Below are 22,739 nucleotides of genomic sequence, written 5' to 3'. Positions count from 1 at the left end.
TTCCTGCATTCAGCCTGATCCTTGTACTCGCAATGCTACACCTCACCTCAAAGCTAACATCACATCTTGTGGTGCAGCACATCTTCCCCCAGCGTATCCCAGAACCCCAGCAACAGCAGAACTCTATGCAACAGCAGTCAGCCTCACAGGGAGGAGAGGGTGAGCTGCTTGCTGAGCCTAATTGGCATGGTAAGGTTGTGCATGGATTTCCAGGTGCACATGAGCAGACTCGCCGGCAGCAGCTGGGGCTAAAACTGGGAGCAGATGCCAACACGTATGCAGTGCAGCTCACAGAATTTTTATGACAGAAAATGAGGAATGGGAAGAGGGGACCCAGGTTGCCTCTTGAACTCTGGGCTGAGCTTGCAGGTTATCACTTCAAAAAAAGGCATCCTTCACTCCTGAGCAGCTCGCTACAAAAGACCTTGCATAACCCTGAGCAGAGAATGGTCTAACACAGACTGAGTTTCAAGCTGAAAACAGCACTTTGAAAAACCACAGTGCTGCCAGATCCTTCCTTGGAATGAAAGCCTGGGTTTGCCAAGATTGAATGCTGACTCAGGAAATTTATGCCTTTTGTAGGAATTAATTTTTTGCCTTTTCTTTTGTTTGTTTTTGAGGTTGGGTTAAAAAGCTAAACTGGCCTGCTTGCCTTGCAGAGCTCTCCTTTTAAACAGTCAAAAAAAAAAAAAACCAACCAGCTTAAAAATCAGTTTAAAATAATAGCAAACTTGAATAATTTAAATAAGGCACTTCCTCCCCTTTATTTTCTTTCTTAGGAGGAAATTAGAATGATTTTGTTTCTTAAAAAAACTGCCCATCATCATGTCTGATTTTATGGCTGTGTTAATTTATTCCCAGTTTCACTGTCTCATATGCACAGAAGCAGCTGTGATGTGAGAAATGCTGAACTCTGGCAACACTAACTTGTGATGAAAGACCACCAAGAGGAGGTCAATGATGATATTGTAACCCTTTCTAGGACATTATTACCTCAGGGTCTGATAATGTTTCACTAACACCAAAAAACCAGCTTTTCGCTTATGTCCCTCTAAGCTGGTTTTAGCAATTTGTATCTAGTCAGCAAAGCCCTTAATGTATATTTAAACAGCTGTAGAATTAGATCTCGAGTGAGTAATATTTAATATTCTTAGGACAGCTTAAGAACCTGATCCAAACCAAACTGCAGTCAGTGCAAGGTTTTTATTGATTTCAGTAGGCTTTGAATCAGACTCTACAGAACTGGATTGTTCCCAACTGTTATTATCTAGAATCCATGGCAAGAAGAAATATGGGAGGACACAGAAATTCGCTAAATCATCACATTATGAAGGTTTTTTTTCTCAGAGTACTTGCAAATATATATATATATATATATATATATATATATATGCCACAACGTCCCCAAGATGATGACAGAGACCTTTTAGGGCTGTCTGAAAAAGTATTTTTTCCTTGTCTTTCTGTGTCAGTGGCTTGCTCAAAATCTCTGTTGACAAAGCACAGCAAATTCCTGACAACAGCCTTAAAGAGGCTGGCATATAAATAAAGATGTCTGAAAGAAGCCAAAAGCTATACTCTGATCTCTTTACACATCACATGTTTTGAGAGTGGCACCTTGGCTGCATAAATAATCCCTCTGGTGTCAACTAAGTTTTAGAATATAGAGGGGGTAGAGGCGGCAGGGAGGTAAGGAGAGAAATATCTAGTCCAAAGCTGGCAAAAGCTCTGCTGAAATGAAAGGATGGGTGAGAAGGAGGAGGGGGAGGAATTGTTTGCTAAATAGAAGAAGGCAAAATGACCCAACAGGCATAATTATGAAACATTTTAGAGGGTCTTACAGAGAAGATGCTTTGCCAACCGCCGTCTCTTCAAATGCAGTTGAGTGTCTTGCTCTGAAGTTCTTCTGTAGCCTCCCTTCAGACTGTCTCTTTATCTTTCTTTCTTTTGGACATCCTTTTAGAACTGAGCTCAGGACTTCCCCTTCTTTATGATGAAACTTCTCATCTGAAGAAAATAGAAACGGAGAGTGTGAAGGTAGTTGGACCATGGCCAGCCCTGCACGTCAGCATGAACAAGGTATAGCATATACATATATCCTTTTACATATACATGCCAGAGCACCTTTGTCACTTCATATTCAAAAGCTGCTGCTTTTTCACCTCCAATTCAAATCAACATTCATCTTCAACTGGCTTGCTTTTTAATCACCTCTCACCATCTTCTTATGGGACTGGGATTTGATTTTTAGATTTAGCATTTCAATCAGCTTTGCCTTTTAAAATTTCAGAAGCTGCTGCAACAATGTTATGCTATAGTTTTAGTTTAGTTGTGAAGAGTTAGTCATCTAGGCAGCCCAGAGCTGTAAAAAAATAACAACACTTTAAGTGATAAAAAAAATCTTGTTTTTCTACATGAGGAGTCCGTGTTATGCCATAAACTCCCCCTGGCATCTGATGTTAGTGGGTGTTTTATGAGACAGTTTTTGCAGGGGTGGCCAAACAGCCATGTCCTGCTGTTTCTGCCAGAGATCAGCAAGTCAGTGGCTCCTCATATCCATGTGAGGATAAATCCACTGTGCCTGAACTGGGATCCCTTGATCTGAATCTGGACCAGGATCTCTGGTTTGCAACCACGCAGGTCCTGAGCTGGACCCTGTGAAGTCAATGAGAGAATTGCCACTGTCTTCAAAAGAGGTGGGTCCTGGCCCCCAGTGACTCTGTACAGACCTTTTAAAAGAAAAGTGGTGTTTTGAGAGTTTTTTTGTCAGCTTGAGGAAGAACTCAACTAAATTATTTTAACTTGGTTTTGCAAACAGCCTTTTGTTATTGATATTGCTTCCAAAAGTGTTAGGGAAATTAAAATCCAAGGAAACATGACCAAGTGTACCAAAAATATAAGCACAAAGGGACTGTACATCTATATAGCAGAATCTTTCTTTTCTCTGGATGAGAGATTCCAGGAGATGGAAGTCAAGGCTAAAAATCAGTGAGCCAGGTGTTTCTAATGAGACAATTAAAAACTGGAATTTTTTTTCAACATTACAGTTAATTGAATTTATTCCTTAATGGACGGGATTTACTATCATTAAGACTTCCTTGAACCATGTTCAGTGTTTGTCATGGGATTGTGGTGTAGTTCAGCTATGGACTGCAGTCCTTATGCCTTATTAATGTAGTCATGAGGTAATTACCTGTGTCATGATTTTTGGAGATCTCTCAATGAACAGAGGAAGGTGGAATATTTTAGACTTTCTCCCAAATCTATTTGGTTTTCACCTGTGAGGGGTTCTAATTTTATCTGGCTCAAGTGGGAATTAAAAAGATAAATCATAAAGTCAACAAACTGGGATGAAATGGGAAAGTAGTCACCTTTCATTCCTATGTGCATTTCTCAAGTTCATCTTCTAGAAATATTCTCAACTGGTAATAAGTGCAGCTTTTTATAGGCAAAGCTTGTTAGGCACTGACATAGTTTTCAAAAGGAAAATTCTCCATCACAGACTCATCCAATGAATACCCAGGTCCTGTGAGAGGACGGACTTGTGTAGTTCAGATGTGACTACTGATGCTCTATCTGAACCCTGGCAGAGAACATTCACTTGGATGTAATGTCCAAAACATGCTTTAAAGGACTGTCCTACGCTACTGAGCTCACTGAGAGCTGAGTTTGTCATATCTAAAGGGCCAAAGTGAAGATGTGAGAGGACTCCCTCCACATTGACCACAGTGCTCAACTGGGCAAACCAATCTGACCTGTGCTGCGCAAAAGGTTCAAAGATGTGATCTTAATGGTACCCCTGTGATCCTGTGATTTCAAAAGGAGTAGATTTATGTTCTGTTTTCTTAAACTGAAAGCTTAAAACACTTTGGTCCTGTATCCCACCATACTGTGAAAGTAATCCAAATATTGTACCTGCAGCTTCTGCCTGATCTCTGATCCTCTTGCTCATTCATATTCACTGCAAGTCTGTGGAGGGAGGACTCAGCTCTTTTATAATTAAAGGTTTTCTTTGGCTTGTCCTCACAGCTCTAGAATCTTGTCCACAGTCAGATGGTTTATTTATTTAAGGACTAATTAGCAGAACCCAGTATCATAACAAGTCAGAGCTTCACAATAAATGCAGCTGCACAGTAAATGCAGCCTGTGTCTGCTGTGATGAGTCTGCCATCAGTCAAAGTTTAGCTGATGAAAAAGTCTTGTAATGAGCACCAAGAGCTGCTAAATGCTTCTGTTTCTGGCAGAAACTCAGCAAAAGGCAAGACTAGAGACATAGGCTGTCTAATGAAAACCTTCCCCTGGCAGTCATAGAGGGTTTGGGTTTAAGAACTGGGCAGCATTCCCATGAACAGCAGCTACCATGTGAATGCAAAAGAGGCCAGCCCTTCAAAATTTATTAAAATTACTGGTTTTAGCAATCTGAAAATTGTACATACTCTTGAAACTGGCCCAGAGTCACCACTGGAAAACATTTCAGTGATCCAGCCCTACATTACGAGGGGTGTGACCAACAAATCATTCTAAAGTTCTTTTGGCCTTTCGTTTGTGGTTTCTTCAAGCACCATTGTCTGACCTAGATTCTGGTGAAATGTGTATACAGAGCTCACAAAGCTAGAACAAACAAACCACAGGTCTCTGAGCTCTGAGCAGAGCCTGGAATTGCCTCATCAGATGACTTCTCCAGTGAAAGAGAGAGACATGCTGCAAATATTGGGCTGAAATGCCATAGAGCACTGCCCAGCAGAAAGGCAACAAGGCAGGTTAGACCAGGTTGACCAACTCCAAAATGCGACAAGAATTTTTAACTGAGAGTGAGGCCTTCAAAGTTCCTTTGGTTATGGTAGTTAGCTAGCTACTCAGTCCAGCAGCAAACAGGTTTTAATGAGTGTTCAATGTGTCTAGTTTCTGGCAAAAAAATGAAGTTTTAACTCCTCTCCTGCACCACTCCATTGATTTCTGGTCTACTAAGTGCTTTTATGGCCTACTCTTTCATCCTCCAAAATATTATGCTTAAATAAAACCACTGAAGCTTTTACAAAGCTGTTTCATTTACTCTATTTCTGATTTTAAAAAAAGGTATGATTCCCACAACTGTTGTGGAGTCCCAGTTTTCACTCCCTCCCTTCTTGTTGCTAATTGTTATTTTTTTCAAGCAAAGTGCTTTCAGGCTGGAATTTGTCAGGCTTAATAATCGACCCATAGGAGAATTAGCAAGAAATTGGGTAAATTAGATTCTGCAGTTAATTAATTTGATTGTCTGCTACAGCAAACTTTGTCTCATGGGAATGATGAATGGATGTGTCCAAACTCTTTTCCAGAGCTGTTTGGTATGGTGTGCGTGTCTGTCCACCTTCTGAATGATGAAAGTCTGATTCAACTTGTGTTCCAATGCCCTTTGGTGCTAGCAGACTCCTTTATCTCCAAGACAGACAATCTCAAGTGGTGTAGCTGTGAATGTATTTCTGATTTTCTTCTTGGAAGCCTTTCATTAGAAAAATATATTCTCCCATCCCCCGTTGCTTTGTGTGTGTGTGTGTGTGTGTGTGTGTGTGTTTATGATGTGAAGCCAAGAATGTATTGTTAGCATTTCTGAAATCTCGGGAGTCTAGTAATTATTAGCTCAGCTGTAATTATGGCATAAAAATTAGGAATAATAATACATTTCAAATTGTTTCTACCTCTTTTCCTGGTGTCAAGCTCACCCTTTCACTTCACCTATGGGTCCTAAGGTTGGTGATTTCATTTTGATGGGGTCAGAGGGGGAATTATGATGGTCATAGAATCATGGAAACATTTAGCTTGCAAAAGACCTTTCAGACCATTGTGTCCATCTGTTAAGCCAGCAATGCCAAGTCCAACACTAAACCATGTCCTTCAGTGCCGCATCTACATGTCTTTTAAATACCTCATGGGATGGTGACTCAAACACTTCCCTGGGCAGCCTGTTCCAATGTTCTATCCAGGCATGTTCATGTTTTCTTGTTTCTCCTCAATACAATAGGAGTCTATATAATAAAAGTCTACAATATACTTTAGGTCCTTTTGTATGTTTTCAAATAAGCTTTTGCATTTTGCTCTTTCTTCAATGGTCTACATCTTTGCATTACACCTGAATTTACTGTACATGGTGGCTTTTACATATATATGCTATATATTATGTCTTCACTCTCTTTATTGCCCCTAAACCCAATTTTGTCCAGGTTCAGGTCTGCACTTTAACTGGCCATTGGTGAGTTCTTTACAGTCTTGGGTCCCCAGTGCCAGACTGTGCACTTTGCCCTACCACTCCATATCTGCACTCTTCTAGACCATGTCCTGTGTCTTCCCTTCTCAAAGCCCCTGTATTCATATCAGCCCTACATTGTTTTAAACTACATGATTGTGTTAGAGTCCTAAATACCTTATTCTACAAAGAACACTGGTGTTTTTTATATAAAATTATTGCTGCTACAGCTAAACTTAATAGAACAAAGCTGCAGGCAGATTGAGAAAGGTTCAGAGAGAGCTAGCCAGATGAGCCTTAACATCTTTGCAAACTCTGCTCAGAACTTATGGCCTTTTGCTAGCAGGGCAAAAGTATCTTATAGGACTGCCCTGTTGCACAGATTGTCTGCTTCCAAATGACACCACCTGCAAAAATCTGTGGAACTACCTGCTTCCTGCATAACAACAATGTCCAAAGCCACTGAGGTTTCAGAAATCATTTTTAGTTTAAGAAAACTCACCAAATGAAACCCACCTTTGTGATGTACCTGAGACTCTTCTGTGTGGTGCACACATCAGAGGGTATATCCAGGAAAAAAGGCTGCCATGGTCCTCTGAGACTGTCATGTTGCTAGCAGTGACAGAAGTAGGATTTATTAACATTGAGCAATAGCATTTTATAAAATAAATTTTATACCAAGAATTAAAGAAGTTTACCCCAAGGATATAAGCATAACAAGACTTATTGGGAGTTATATTTTTCATTAGACCAAGTAATAGCTAACCTCAGGAAAACGTTCTGTGTCTGACAGTGTAATGAGGGGTTTATTTATTTGTTTTTTCAATTGTACTTTTTTTTCTAATGAAGAACATGCAGTTTCTGATTGTAAACTTTACCTCAAATAAGAGTAACACATAATTGTACAGGTCTTATAATTGTGGTATCTGTTCATAATTGGTGTTAGCTGTCACATGGTTAAAAGCAATAAATTTTCTTGTGAAAAAGGGGCAAAAGAGTCTGTAGATTTCCATGCACATTTGCAGATGTAGTTGAGTCCCAGGAAATCTCAGTTAGCTAATGTGTTTTCGGAACCTATATATTTGTGTTGTCTTTGTTAAAATTTTACCTCCCACTAGTAGTGATGACTAGTGACAAAAATAGACCTGCATTCCTAAAGAAAATATTCATTCCATTCTTCAGTTATCTCCAGTCAAATACATGTTTTAAACATGTTGTTTGTCTAAGAAGAGGCTATCAATAAATTCACAGAGGCACAAGATCATGAATCTTGCCTTTGGTACAAAGTTTGATGCAGAACAAAGCATGAACCTTTTAAAGCAGAGCTTGGAAATGTTATCTACAGGAGTGGTATCGCTATGTTTCTTGTAGCTATTTTTATATTCTGTATGTGTACTTAATATTCACTTAGCTTTGCAAACCAAAGTCAGTGTCATCATTATCTGACACTCTACAAATCTGCCTTCAGTTCTAGTATCAGCAAATGTAATTGAATTCAAAGTAATTGTTTGGGAGGAGAAAAAGCAAATGTAAGACTTCAGTTACAAAAAGAAAAAATGCCTCTAATTTTATATGTGTATATATCTGAGCTTGTTTGACTTTTTCCATTTAAATGCAATTTTCCAGTGTTCTATTTCCATGGAAAAATAAAATTCTGCATTGGTGGTGAAAAAAATGTAAACATATTGCTGTTATTGAGATCAGCAGAATTGGACATGGAAAACTGGAGATTTATCAGGAATCCTAATGGGTTTTTTCTTAATTTCTAAACCTTTTATGATGAGTTTAAATTGCAATTCTAAGCAAGAATATTCTCTCTTTCAAATGCCAGTTTGACTCTAGGACTTGCACTTGAAAGGGGCATCTAAGATTCTTTTGAATTGTGTCATAAAAAATTATAAAATAAGAAGTTTCATTAACATCCTACCATGCTTAGCATTGTAATAATTTCCAAATACAATACTCTGAGTGTATAAATTAAAACAAAATGTTAATAACTGCCAGCCTGGCTGAATAGATTAATAGCTGCTCTCTTTATGCTGCGAGCAGTGAGGATTCTGGAAATATAAAATTTATTTATTATACAGCAAAATAAAGTAGAATACAGCTTTCATCCTTGTAGCAATACTCTGTGGAGATTCATAATGCAGGCAGGTTTTAGATCTTTGATTTTCTTACAAACTAGTGAAATGAATCACAGAAGATTCTGCAGGCACTTTTGTAGCCGTGAAATATTTTCTTTTATATTCTTGATGACAGTTATACTTTAGGAGTTAAACAGGGAGATGAAGGAGCTTGTATGTAAAGATTAGTGGCATTAGGGAAAAATAGGACCTTATATAGATGCTTAGAAGAGCTAATAGTCTGCAATAAGGAGATGCTGCTTTGTTCTGTGATTAAAGTTTACTTTTCATCTGGGTCCTCAGCGCCGCTGACTCTGTGTGTAACAGTCTCAGCTAATCAGCTGTGGGAGAGCAGAATTCAGCAATGATTCAGGATGTGCTTTTCTGTGGCAGAAAAGACGGCCACTGCCAAGGCAGGCAGGCAAAGAAGCCTTTGACATGTGTTCAGAAGCTGAAGAAGGCCTGGGTCAGGCCAAGTATTGCCGTGCCCCGTGTGTGGTTTGTGTGCAGTTGACATTTCCACTGGGGCAGGGGGACACGGTGGCCTTTGGCTGCTGGCTCAGCGGCTGCTGAGCAGGACGAGGCCGAGTAGCAATTGCAGCGGTGTCTGCTCTTCATGTCTGACCAGTCGCCAAAGGTGCTGCTGCTCCTGATGCAGTGCAAGCAAAGCAAGTTTTGCTTGCCTGAAGGTGAAACCCTTAAAGTGTCACCCAAACAAGGACTAAAGCAGAACTGAATACCCAGCGCTGGCTTCTGAGAAGTGTGCACCTTCTAGCAGCAGCTTTCTCTTTCAGCCAGGTCAGCCACCATCAGTATTTGGACCTCTCAAGAATCTCAATGTGGGACTTGCACATCAGATCTCACACTGGGGATCTCCGTTAAATGGAGTCATCTGCACAATACTGAATACAGCAGGAGATTTAGATCTTTTGAGGATTCCCAGCTATAGGGCAGCCCTGGGAGTTTTTATCTTCCTCTTGGTCAATGTGGGAAAATTGGGCAGTGGAAGAAGAACAATAGAACTGAAAAATATCTATATCCACCTGAATAACCCACCAGAGGGATGGGACTTGGGAACATTTCTTGTTATGAAACAAGCTTGTCTCCTGAACAAGCCTCAATTGCCTTGGTACAGCAAGTAAAATACCATTGTCTATTATTGCTTGACTGAAATGTTATTTAATTAATTAGTATACTGTGTTCAAAGGTGAGATTTTGCATGGCCTTTAGAAATGCCACTGTTTAATGTGTTGTTTTTTCAGCTGTTAGAAATCAATACACATGAGCGTTGGCAGTGATAACAGTCTTTTTGAAATGGGTTCACTTTGTCTACCAAGAATATCAGTGAAGTAAAAGCTGTGCTTTCTTTACAAATAATTTTGTCCTTTTGATTATCTCCCCTTCTCATCTTCACAAGTATCCTAGAAAAGACACCTATGGCAATCAAATATTTCATGTTTGGGTTTAGTGCATTGGTTTTATTCCATATGCTTGCTGAACTACTATTTCAATCAAGACTGAATAGATGACTGCAGTTCCATAAGTTGCTCCAGCTAGACACTGTCACTTTTCATTTTATGTATTTTCTTTTTCCCTTAGGAGGAGACTGAGGAGAATGGGGACTCCAAATATATCTTCCTCTAAAAAAAGTAAATGTAGCTTGACAAATAAACATGTAAGAATTATTAGAAATTTGGCAGAGAAAAAAAATTCTCATGACGAGCAGTCCTTTACCAGACAGTTATTCAAAATCATACCTGGCAGCTATGGAATTTTGGATGCAGAAGGCTGCTAGACCAACTTTGCTTACACATATATATCTTGCAGTCTCAACAGAGTTCTGCTAAGGTCTGGCTCTTTCCCTCCCCAGTGTTTGCTGAATGGTTTCCTCAGGCAACACAATTGCTTTTGTGACTTGCTCCACTTGCAGAAAGTGTTCCCCAAATCTTTATATTCCCATTTGTCTGTGCTTGCTCGAGGAAAGAGTCTGTAAGATTGTAGTTACCATCAGCCAGTGGCATGCCAAGGGGGAGGACAGAAGGTGTTGTATTCACATTGCTGTACAATTATATTTCCTGAGTCTCATAGCTTCTCTCGATGGTCTTCTCACGGCAGATCTTCACAGCAGTGGTGTTGTTGCTTCTCGGTCAGGGCTCCTCTCCCCGGCTCTCCCTGACCACCCCGCCCCTTTTATCTCAGCTACCTCCATGGGCTACAGCTACTGCCCAATCAAGGACATCACAGCTGCAGCCCATTTACAATAACTAGAATCAGGGCAGGGTCACTAATACAATACAAAGATCTTTCACTGCCATACATATACTTACAATACATAAGTTAACTCAACCCCCTACATTTCCCCCTTTTCTTTTAGCAATTTTACAATTACCATAGACATATCTGTCCCAGCTCTCAGGCTGCCACAGCTCGCAGCTGTCTAGTCCCAGCTCTCAGGCTGCCACAGCTCATACATAGAATATATACATATCCTCCTTTTTTTTTTTTTTTTTTTCTTTTTTTTTTTCCTTTTTTTTTTTTTTTTCTTTTTTTTTTTTCCTTTTTTTTTTTTTCTTTTTTTTTCTTTTACTTCTAACAACCCTACAACTACAATACATATATCTGTCCCAGCTCTCAGGCTGCCATACACATATCTGTCCCAGCTCTCAGGCTGCCACAGCTCGCAGCTGTCTTTACTTCTATAGTCCCAGCTCTCAGCTGTCCAGGGGATTCCATACCTTCTTTCGATGTTTGTCCGCAGATCTTTATCACGTCGGGGTCACCAGATGTTGTATTCATGTTGTTATATAATTATATTTCCTGAGTCTCATAGCTTCTTGGTGGTTTTCTCATGGCAGATCTTCACAGCAGTGGTGTTGTTGCTTCTCGGTCAGGGCTCCTCTCCCCGGCTCTCCCTGACCACCCCGCCCCTTTTATCTCAGCTACCTCCATGGGCTACAGCTACTGCCCAATCAAGGACATCACAGCTGCAGCCCATTTACAATAACTAGAATCAGGGCAGGGTCACTAATACAATACAAAGATCTTTCACTGCCATACATATACTTACAATACATAAGTTAACTCAACCCCCTACAGAAGGAAGGATAAAGGAGACAGATTTTGAACTTAAAGGACTAATCACATGGTAATTTCACTAGCAAAAAAAAATGATTGGTTCTGTCTTGAAATACTTGGCAGAGGTGAACCTTGAGGATCACTGGACCTGGTGTACTGATTCATTATACCTGTTGTGGCTGAAATCTGAATGACAGCATTATATATCTGCTCTGTCTGGGTGTATACAACCACTCACCCTTCTCAGCCAGGAGAGCAGAAAATGAATGCACAATCTGGGCTGTTACTCATCTCTAATTCAGATGTCACTTCCAGGAAGAATAGGAAAGTTTGCAATGGCTGTTATGCCATAGCCCAATTATTCTCTAAAAATATGTGCCATATTGCAGTTGCATTGTTTAAGAGTTCTTGTTTACAATCCTGGTCTCACCATACTCTCTTTGTTGATACATTATTCTTACATTGTCTTTTTGTTTTCCTTTTCTACATGAGAAGTTTATTAATGTGGCATTTCTGCTGGACATAGTTGTGTTCAAGGCACAGAACCTTGAGGTCATGTTTGACCAGGGCACTACACTAGCTACTCTGAGGCCAAAATTTCTGATTCAGATCACTGCGTAGGTAAAGGATTGATATCAGGTGGAAACAGCATGAGCAATGTTTAAAGTTCCTTGGTTTTCCTTTTCCTTCTGATGAAGGAGATTTTGCTTGGCTTGCAATTAATTGGAGATTCCTTCACATTTCTCTGGTTAAATTTGCAAAGCTTTGCATTTTAAGGGTGGTGTAAAAAGCCAGTGTTTACTATAATTGTGCTGTTTTCTCTTCTGCCTTCTGTGGGATATTTTGAGACAATGTTTTGTTTCCTTGGTCTGATCACAGGTTTGCACAACCACTCCAGGGCCTGGCTGGGCTTTTTTAGTGTATCTTCATTCCACATAATTTTCTTGCTTCTATTACTCAGGTTTCCCTGGGGCTATTCTTGTCTTGAACATAGTATCAAGTCATTAAATATTTTGAAATCTTCTAAGATATATCTTTCAGAGTATGAACATGGAAGTTTTAGCCAATATTGCTGAATCAAGTTATTACAAGTAAAAATTTAACCTTTGATAATTTTATGAACTTATCTTTCTAATGTACGTCACTGCTTTTTTAATAAATTCAGGTTGAAGACAAGAAGGTATCAGAAAAACCTCTTCATGCGCCTGTGTCACCTTCATCTGTACCTGACCATTTGAAGTGCAACATCCTCAAAGCTCAAGTGGAAGCTGCTTTTAGAGTAGGTGCCCAGGTAATCTGAGTTTAATACTCTGGTTTTTTAGTTGTTGCATAGCTTTCACCAGTTCTCCAAAATCCCATCATTCCTCCTGAGGAAGCATGTAATTTTTAGTCAAGTATGCACATTGACATAGCGTTCTCCAGCTGCTCTGCAGTTTCTTCAGGTAACTCAAAATGATTGATATGGTGGAAGTAGGAAATTTATCCTAACCGACATGATTAATACAGCCAGGAGAGGCTGAGAAAATAGGAAAGATGGCCTCAGGAAATCTCTGTTTTGTCACTCTAGCTTTTAGTTACTTTATAGCTTAGAAAGAGTAACCTCTGGAGTTTGCTGAGGCTACCCACTACTCATGGAAACTGGGTTTAAGATTGTTCTAATGATAATATCTATATATCCAAATTCAAGCCTTATTTCAGGGGATGATCTTTAGATACCTGAGTGTGAAATATTAGCTAGTCTTTTGCTTTCCTACTTGTTCGTGTGCTTTTAACTAAATTTTAAGCTTCTATTTTCACTGCTTGGTTAATGTTTACATTAGATTCATCCTGTTTCAAAAATACTCTTTTAATAATGCCATACCACTGAAAACTGATGCTAAATAGCATGACTGTAAAAAGTTATTTTCCCAGTCAGAGGCTGAAACCTAAAATGTGGGATTCTTCTTAATTGAAATTTGTGGACAAAAAAATAATGTCATCAGTGCCAAAAATAAAACCAAATACAAAGTTTTAGGAAGGAAAAAAGAGGTAAAAGATTTTTATAATGTTATCCCAAGTTCCTGTGGTATACTTGAGCACACTCTTGTCTTTGAATACAAATTATGTTGGTATTTCCATTGCTTTGTTTCTTTTCACAATAATGTACCAGGTCAACTTGCCCTGCAAAGGACTTGGTTAACAATCAGCTTTGTGTATTTGTTGTTCCCTGGCAGATCTTTCACTTGAGAGCTGTATTACATCTGGTCTAGATAGACTTAAGTAAGCATCAAAATTTTATTATTCTCACTGCCTTAGATTTCAATAGCAGAAACCATAAATTTGGCAGCATAAAAGGAGGAAGGAGTTGTTTGTGTGATTCTTTTGTCTTTTCATTTTTGCTTAAAGCAGTTCTCTCACCTCTCTGAACTCTGTGTTGTATCAACTGTGTTTTATGCAGCATATTTCTGCCCTTGGGTTTACCTTCTGTTTTTCCTGTGTGTTTTTTCTACAGGATGTCATGGTATACTTCTCATATTTGTATTTTCTCCTGAATATGCTTAATGGTCATGTTTGACTGGCTAGTTAAAGGCTGAAAGCAGTGTGTGCTGCTGCATTCAGAATACATTATTAGGGCAAGATAGGAAATGTGCTTAACGTATGCATCTCTCAATTGACCTGCTCTGCCTTAATTTTTCAGTCTGAGGCTTTCCAAGAGAAAGCATCCTGGGTTGCTTTTTCTGCCATAACCATATTCTTTAGCTGTTGTTGTGTTGAAAATAATTTTCACAGCAAATTGAGCATTCCTCTTTTCCTTCTTGTCTGTGTTGTTTTTCACAAGGCTTTAAAAATCAAATTGGATTAAGTAGATATCTGTGGACTTGGCCTTAATGAAAAAAATCTTATTTCAGGGGAAGGAAGGTAAAGAAGACTGTTGCAGCATAGCAAATATTGTGGGAAAATAATGGCATAAGGTTCAGTTTGAAATCCCTGAAAATTTCACTGCTAACAAAGTGTGGCTTAAGATTTATAGCCAGTAAAATAGGAAGTCATCTTAATCTTAGAAATCCTCATTCAACTGCCCGCTTAGCCACAAAATTGCCTGTGTAACTAGAGATGAGCTCTTTTGCATTTGAGCTCCCTTCCTGTCAATTATAAAATATCTGATACATTGCAAAATAAGCAGGCAGAGCCCAGGCAGTGATCAGCTGTTACAGTAAGAAGCTGTGGCTACACAAGCACTGAGAAGGGTAGGAAAAATGGTCACGGTGAAGGTGCCAGTGGAAACACAACATTTATCTTCTGGAAGGCGGGAGAAGGGAAGGCTGCTACAGGAGGACCCGACAAACACCTTTATGGTATTAGATACCATAAATCCACCCAGTTGTCTTCTCTACCTGCCCCCCACCCTCCAGACAATTAGCTGAATACCAGTAGCTAAGCCATTTCCCAGTGGCAGTTCAGTCATCTTCTGGGAAAAGTGAGCTGGGGTGGAATTACAGTGCTGAGAGACACAGCATCCTTTTGAGGGAGCAGATAAGGAATAATTTTCTTCATGGAAGACAACTACTTTACGCCATATATTCCTCCAGGGCTGTGATCCTGCCCCTCTTTGACCCCATGTGACATATATTGCTGCTCAGTATATCTGGAGGACTAATGATGTTATCCTCTGCCCAATTCTATCTTTTGATGCCAGTTCCCTATTATATCCCTGAGAAGTCTTGCCTTCTGGCCTTATTCTTAACACTCCAATTTCTCATCTCTTCTTTTTTGTACTGTCATATTTCAATTTACTAGGCAGCCAGAGCAAGAGGTATACCTAGGATCTGTAAGGCACAGCCTATATTCCTTGAGTTGTAAAGCAAGGCAGTCTTACTTTTCCTCATGTAGAGCACAGTTAATCCCATATTTCATTAAGGCACAAAAAATAGAAAAAAAAAGGGGAAAAAAGGAGAATTTACTCCTCTAGTTTGTAAAAGGAAGAAAGAAACACTCTGTCTTATACACTTCGGTGTTTGAAAGGAAATGTTCTAAGGTCCCCAAAAAATCTATGGTCTAACTCATTCTTTTTGAAACTTCATGGGGCATCTTCATTATATGGTTAGGTTTAAAAGCATGAGAAAAATATTGGTGCACTGTAGGATCACATCCAAAATTAACAAACTGTCGCTTGAAGTATTTGTAACAGCTCTCCCTTCAAGCAGTAGGAATATTTTCAATACCATATGCTACTAACATCAGGATGTGACAAGTTTATGAAAGCACCTCCTGCATGTAGTAGAAGAAGAAGCTGTTCCTTGTTAATTCAGAGAATTGAGTAAATGTTTGCAAATGGAAAATATAAGTTGGGACAGAAATTTTTTGTAGTTTACTTTTTTTTTAAGGCAGCTAGGCACCAACACAAGACAGAGCCTTAGAAATTCCAGTGCTTATGATTTAAAAAATGAAACCAGGGGAAATGTTGCTAGACATTTGAAAATATATCCTGGAATATGATCTCCATGCTTTTTCATTTCAGAATTGTGCCAAAGAGCTTATCACATTCCTAGGGGACAATACATCTCCCACAGTTATAGCCCTGAGTTAGAGACAGAAAATTTGTAATGTTATGGTGCTGATCACTTAGCCCTGCTTGTAGTTTAGATTTATAGAGCAGCAGAAAACTAACATGAGTGATGATTGGTTTTTTTAATGTGGTGAAGATGGGAATATTTATGTGCCACTCATCTAAATGTAGAACCAAACTGCAGTGTGCACAAGGATGCTGGAAGCTGGATCTAGGAGCTCACTGCCATGGACATCACAGATGAGAAACGTGAGGAACCCCCATGCAGCTGTGGGAACCTGTGGCTTGCACAGGGCATGCCATACTTACCTGTAGGGCGAGAGCAAATGAGTAATGTTTTACAACACACCTCTCAAACTGTGCCACAGGGATCTGCCACCTTTTAGCTGACAGACTACATGTCACAGTTCCCACATAATTAAGCTCCAGGGGAGCCCTAAACACTGTGAAGCAACTGACATGTCTTTTTTTTTTTTTTTTTTTTTGCATATATTCCAGGCTCTTCATTTGAGAGGTACTCGTATAAAGCTGCAGTAAGGAGCTGTCAGAATACAAAAGACCAGCTCTCCCTAGCATTTAAAACCCCTTTGCAGCTTGCATGAGTCAGTGCTGAAATGCTGTGATTGAGCAGACGTAACTTGTTGGTATCAAACAAAGAGTCCCTTTTGCCAAAAAGTTCATGGCCCAAGTGATGAAGGAAAGATACTTGAAGGTTTCAGTTGCTATTTTTATCCATTTTGGCTTTGGACAAACCCTAATTATCCTTAAAATTAAGCACTGGGTCCTGAGCAAATGTACAGCTATCTCAGCAGGGCTTTTTATTTTGGCAGGCAGTGTTCGAGCAGTTTGTCATCCACAAGTGGTGTCTGTATTCTGCACCTGTTATCCAGGCTTTCCTAAATCCTTGGGTTGATGTGTGTCCAGCAGGTTAGCACAGGGAAGGATCCCTTTTCTCACAGATTTCTACTGCAGCTGATTTTTGCATCACTCACATCTTCCTCTTGTCTGCAGACACGGGAAGGCCAAGCTCATTCTGCAGGTACATTTTTGCAGTGCAGTTTATAGAAGACAAATAGAGGTGACATTACTACTGAGCTACATTATGGGTTGTTTGCTGAGAAAAAAAAAAAAAAAAAAAAAAAAGTGGTGAGAAAAGGTGGTTTGGAGCTGCAGGGTCCTTACAAAAGAGCATACAAAATCCCATTTATTTCTCCCTTTTCAACCCCAATGGAAACTCTTGGCCGGGAGAGGTATCTTCAATCAGTCAGGTTTGGGTTCTCAAGCCATTGATTCCCCTGCCTTGGTTCTCAGTAAACAAAGAGACATTTAGGCTGAACAAAGGGACGTTCAGTCCTCTAACTCCTTTCACACTCTAACTCTCTTGACAAGCCTATACACATGCAAATTTTTAGACCAGGTCGATAGCCATCTGTCTCTTTTTTCTCTCTTTCCTAGAAACAAGGCCGAATATCATGTAGTTTTGCCTTAAGTTCTGCAAATATGTGAGTAAGTGCATGTAGTCTGTGCTGTTTAGAGATGTCTTGAGGAAAGGACAGGTCTGTGGTACAGAAAATACCTCAGGCCATGCAGGATACTGGTGTCATCCTGTGCTCTCTACATAGATGCAAGCCATGGCTGCAATGTAAATGAGTCTGGCATCTATGCATTATTTATGGTAGAAAAGGTGCAGAAGTGAGGTGATCCACAGTACCAGTCTCTCATGGATACATTTTTGACAATTCTTTGTTTCTTTTAGTGTTCTGCCTCTGTTGTGGTGTGCTGTATTGTCCCATTTTGGCCTTCCAGGTCACTTTCCCAGGTGTGCCTATGTCTCTCTCCCTTCCCCCTTACCCCCATGCTGAGTGAGTCCTGTCACTCAGACCTAACATTCCAGCAAGGCGTCGTGTGGTTGGTCAAGTTCAAAAGATGCCCCTATGCCCAGAGGTCATTGGCCTGTCTGGGTGTCATCTTCCCCTGAGACCCTGCCCCTCTCACCTGGTTGGTGGCTCACCTGTACCTCCCCTCCCCCTGTCCCTGAGCTTAAAAAGGTGATCAGAGCATGCGGTCTTTGTTCTGTTGGAGCAGGTCCTCACGTTCAGACCTCTGTAACCATGGAATAAACCTCTGGACATTAAACCCTCCAGCAGAATCCTCTCCTTTTTCTCTTCACCATCGCCTGAAGCTATCCTCCTGAGGTAACGGGGTCCCTTACAAGCCTGGACCTGTTCAGTGCCCAGCTGCAACCACCAGCAAGCCAAGGTATCTCTGGGGTGACACACCGCAGTTGCTGCCTTTGGCCCAGCAGCGAGGGTCAGACTGGCCCAGGCACAATCTAACTGATAATATTGGGAGCCTTTCTTCCCAATATGCCTCCTTTAAGGAAAGAGCCAAATGTAAGAACTTGTCATCTTCAAAGTCCAGATGCTTTTGCCATATATTTCTGGAAAAAAATCCCCATTTTTATGCAAGCTGGGTCTTTGGAGCTTTATTCACTTAAGGAGATCTGGATTCAAATCCTAATCAGGTCATGAATGAAAATAGAGTAGGTGAGGGGAAGGCACTTGAGGATTTATAATCATATGTGATCTTTCTTATTATAGGACTTAAACAAATCCTTCTGGATACCCAGAGGAATTCTCAGCTTTCACTAGATGTTGACTTAAGTACCCTGAAAGGATCAGCTTTTCCAACATTTCAGGCTCCTTCCATCATGAATTAGTTGCTGTTTGCTTCCCTCTCCTCCTTTCCTCCCTCTCTCCATCCATCCTTATTCACAGCACTGAGCCACTGCACAATTTGACAGTCTTTGCACAGAGATCAGAACTGAAATTATGTGAGCATAACAGGTCACAGCTGAGGTGTTCAGGCTGTGGGGGAAGCTTCCACAGCTCCTTATGTACACTGTGCCTTCCTTGCTAAAGCTGTTGCTGTTAGTCACCCACTTGGATGAGCAATAACCTCACTGTCAAGTTTCAGGCTAGGTAAAAAGAAGCAACTGCTCTGGGACTCTCAGCTGGAACAGCAGCAAGTGCAACATAGCATCAGTTATAATTGTTCATAACAATGGAATTTAAAAATGGCTCAGCTTCAAATTCTCTGTGTTCAGTTGCTATGTCGAAACAGGTTTGCTCAACTTAAAAAGTGAGGCTACAGGAATTTCATGGTTCCACAGGTATAAAAAGACAAGATTTTGATTGTGTGTGATGAATATATGGTACATGGCAGCTCATTAGAAGAGTGTCAATAATGATACTTCAAAATCAGGGAAGGAACTGAGGAAATTATGTGGGAGCCTTGCTGGAGATGCAGAAGGGGAGTGAAGATTTATATAAACAGAATATGGGAATTGATGAGATCTTCAGTTTATTCCCTGGGATAGTGGAGGCAAATGTGGCAGTGGTGTCACAAGACTCCCAGAGCTGTGGATATGTCAGCTCTGTCTCCGCTCTGAGACTCTGCCAGGACATGATGAGACAAGTACTGTTAATTGCCTTGATGTGTAAGAGCCTCACCATAGCCCATAGTGCCAGGCCTTGTTCAGGGGGGAAAAAACCAGAGTAGTCTGTTCCCAAGAGACATAAACATCATGCTTTTCTGTCTGAGAAGTTACATTTGACATATTAAATCACCAAGGTAGGTTTACCTTGGCAGAACATTCTTCCTGATGACATGTTTCTTAGCCTGTATTATCTAATGAGATCAGCCAACATTTGGCATGGCTGACAAAAGATTAAATTGTTGATAAAGAGCTGAAAAATCAAATATGATTCAGGCCTCCTTACCATCATTACAGATTCAGAAAGAGCCAAGATAGAGAAGTACTTCCAGGCCCACGGTGGTGAGAGTCATTTCTTCCTTGCCTTTGAAGATCTCCAAACATGTGAAAGCTGTGTTGCTCTCCCTTCCTTTCTGCAACTGAGAACTTTGTGAAATTGCTAAAAAAGGGCCATCATATGTTTCCTATGAGCCTTCTAGACCCTTGTCTTTCTCAGATGAGAACCTGGCACTCCCCCTGGGCTGCAGTGATCTGATTCTTCATGCAGTTTTTTTGCTTATCCAGGGTGCTCCCATTTTGGATCAGTAGAGGTGAGAGCCACAGCAGTTCCCCTTGTGTCAGAGGAGAGACACAATGACGCTAGCTCCCCATGGTGCTTGCTTGAGGCATGAAGAACACAGACTGCCTTGCACAGTGCCCCACTGGCAAAAATCACAGAAGGCTGCACCCAAAGTTCTGTCTTTACTGTATTTTCCCTCTTGGTACATGCTTGGTGCAACCAATTCCCATTTTAAGGTTCTGTCTTCCATTACCCTGGGGCTAACTCTTTCTTCAGAAGAAAATTGAAGGACCTGCTGTTCACTAGGCAAATCCAGCCACCAGGGCTTATGAATTCATGCATGGGATTACTCTCATGGGCCAGAAAGTGTTCCCACCTCCTCTAGAAAGCTCAGCAGAGTCTGGTGTAGCATCCCTGGAGCATCCACCCCCTCTCTAAGGCTCCAAAGGGCCTGGCTGCCAAGGCAGCAGCAGGGATTAGCACTGCTCAGGAGCTGACTGAAAAGCAGTCTGAGAACTCACAGCTGCCCATAGGTAGATGGCTCAGAGAGCTGTGGACAAAATTTAGGTACTTTTCTCCTCTTTTCATCCTATGGTGAAATTATTTCTTAGCAATCATCTGTGAAGAGAGCCTGTTCAATGGCATTGCTGCCCAGTCATGTTTCTTGTCCCTTCATATATAAAGCAATGCTCAAAATGATAAAGTAGTTCTTTGTTTCTAATATCATCCAGAAAGTTAATGGCATATGAAAACAGAAAATTAATGATTTTTTTTTTCCTCTGGGCCTGATGCAGATAAAAAAACCCAGAATGGCATTGTGTGGATGGATTATATGGATAAACTTTTAATTTGATTTACAGTCTGGTAGCCAGAAAAGTGGCTTGTTTCTCTTTGGGTAATTATTAAATTAATATGCTTCTGTATAAATTGGGCTTCCAGGTCTGCTATGCCCTGAAATCTCTCCCTCAGAGTAGCAGCCTCTGTGGGAGGGGAGAATCTGCCTTAGTTAAGACCTAAGCAGCTTCATGCTTTGCTTCTGCCTCTGTCTTTCTTACATAGCTCAGTGCTGGGCTTTCAGTGGATGAGAACCTCTGCCCAGCCCTGTGTGTGTGTGCATTCCCTACCAGGCACCTCCTGCCACCCTTGGCTAAACCCCCTTTCTCCATTGCTGGAAGGCATCCTGCAATGGAAACCCAAATCCTGGCCCCAGCAGGTGCACTTGTTTTCAAATTAAGGCAAACCATCTGGGAATTACAGTGCCAGGGCTGTCTACAAGCACAACCCTTGTTCTGCAGTCATGTCTTTTCAGTAAGGCTGAGGAAGTCCTTCTGTGATTAGTGAATGTGATTTGCAGTGTTAAGAAGAAAAATAAAAGCAGGAGGCTGCCAGGTGATGACTTACTGACCTCATTTTGTACAAACACCCCAAAAGCCAACAAGCCCTCAAGTGAAGCAGGGGTGGTACACTTTCTGACAGCTGCAGCCCTTTGCAGAAGGGTTTGCAAGTATAACATTTTCCTGTGTCTGTTCATCCACAGCTAGAAAGGCATAGGGTGAGAAGAATGAGCCCATCCTTGTTAATCTGTACCTGCCAATGCACACCCATGGCACCCTGAGGGCAGGCCTTATCACCTGGGGCTGCTCAGGCCCCCCCATTTCTTTGCATGCTCCCTCTCTCCTTACAATTTAGAGTGAGATTACTTGCTTACTGGTCTGCAGTGCTTACTTGTGGGTTCAGGAGAATTTTCTGATCTCTAAAACCTGAGTAGTAATGGAGAAAAATTAATACCAAGAGAAATTCCTCATTGGTGCAGCATGCTGGTCATGCTGCTTAGGAATATATGACTTCTTGAGATGCAGGCTTAGCCTTCCAATGGAGAGAAGACAAAAGAGAGAAATAATGTAGCCAGAGAGCTGAGAAGCCACCAAGGCTCTAACACAGTGAAGCCCTCTCAGCTGGCTAATGAGATCCATGGCTTATTGCATTTAAGGAGGTGGAATTTTAATAATTTCATTGCTAGTCACAACCCCTGCATTGCGTTCTTGATCTCTGTAATCTCTTTTCCATTGTTGTGTTCAAGTGCATCTTAAAATGCAGATCAATTACTTTGGTGAAAATTGGAATGGACTAAAATTTGTAGTTTTAAAAAGTAACCAATTTGACACATAATAAGCAGCTAGCTTGACAGGCTTAACAATAAAATGTTGCTAAGACATCAGTGGGGAAGAAGAGACCTTGTATTAGGTTTCTGACAGCTGGATTCACATTTACAGATTTCAGAAACCAAACAACTTTATAAAAAGCATTATAATTTCTGCAGAACAAAGAAATATTGCTTCCACTGCTCATCTATGCCAACAAAGAATGATTTTCAATGCTTTCTCCCAAGTCCTTAAAAACTTTTTTCTTTCCTTTCAAGAAATCAAAAGAGTTTGAATAAACATTATGCAAGACAGAGCTACTAGAAGACTAGTAAAAATGTTTTCTAAAGCTGAGCTGAATTGCTTAAAGCTACAAATTTATTAAAATTGTAAAATTGCACTCTTGATCCCCAAATGGTTTATGAGGTGACATTAATTCACTGAAAACCTTGACAGCAAAACACTTGGTGGCTGAGTTATAATGATGGTGGTATAGTGATAATGTCTCACATTTATCTGATTCCTTAATTTCTGGAGTGTTTGTGCAGGACTGAGAAAACCTCTGCCTGAGGGAGA

General features: G+C 40.6%; 1 protein-coding gene across 2 annotated transcripts in view; it reads left to right on the top strand.

Annotated features, from left to right (window-relative positions):
- EPB41L4B (erythrocyte membrane protein band 4.1 like 4B) overlaps nucleotides 1-22,739 on the top strand; it is a 170,920-nt gene that overhangs the window by 99,778 nt on the left and 48,403 nt on the right. For both annotated transcript variants that reach the window (XM_063163769.1, XM_063163760.1), the window contains exons 17-18: nucleotides 1,964-2,079; nucleotides 12,587-12,712. In XM_063163769.1, coding sequence (XP_063019839.1) covers nucleotides 1,964-2,079; nucleotides 12,587-12,712 — 242 coding nt within the window. The remainder of the gene's footprint in view (nucleotides 1-1,963; nucleotides 2,080-12,586; nucleotides 12,713-22,739) is intronic.

This window comes from Melospiza melodia, chromosome 1 (genome assembly GCF_035770615.1).
Source record: "Melospiza melodia melodia isolate bMelMel2 chromosome 1, bMelMel2.pri, whole genome shotgun sequence".
In the NCBI taxonomy this organism is placed as follows: domain Eukaryota; kingdom Metazoa; phylum Chordata; class Aves; order Passeriformes; family Passerellidae; genus Melospiza; species Melospiza melodia.
This window is presented reverse-complemented; position numbering and strand designations above follow the sequence as displayed.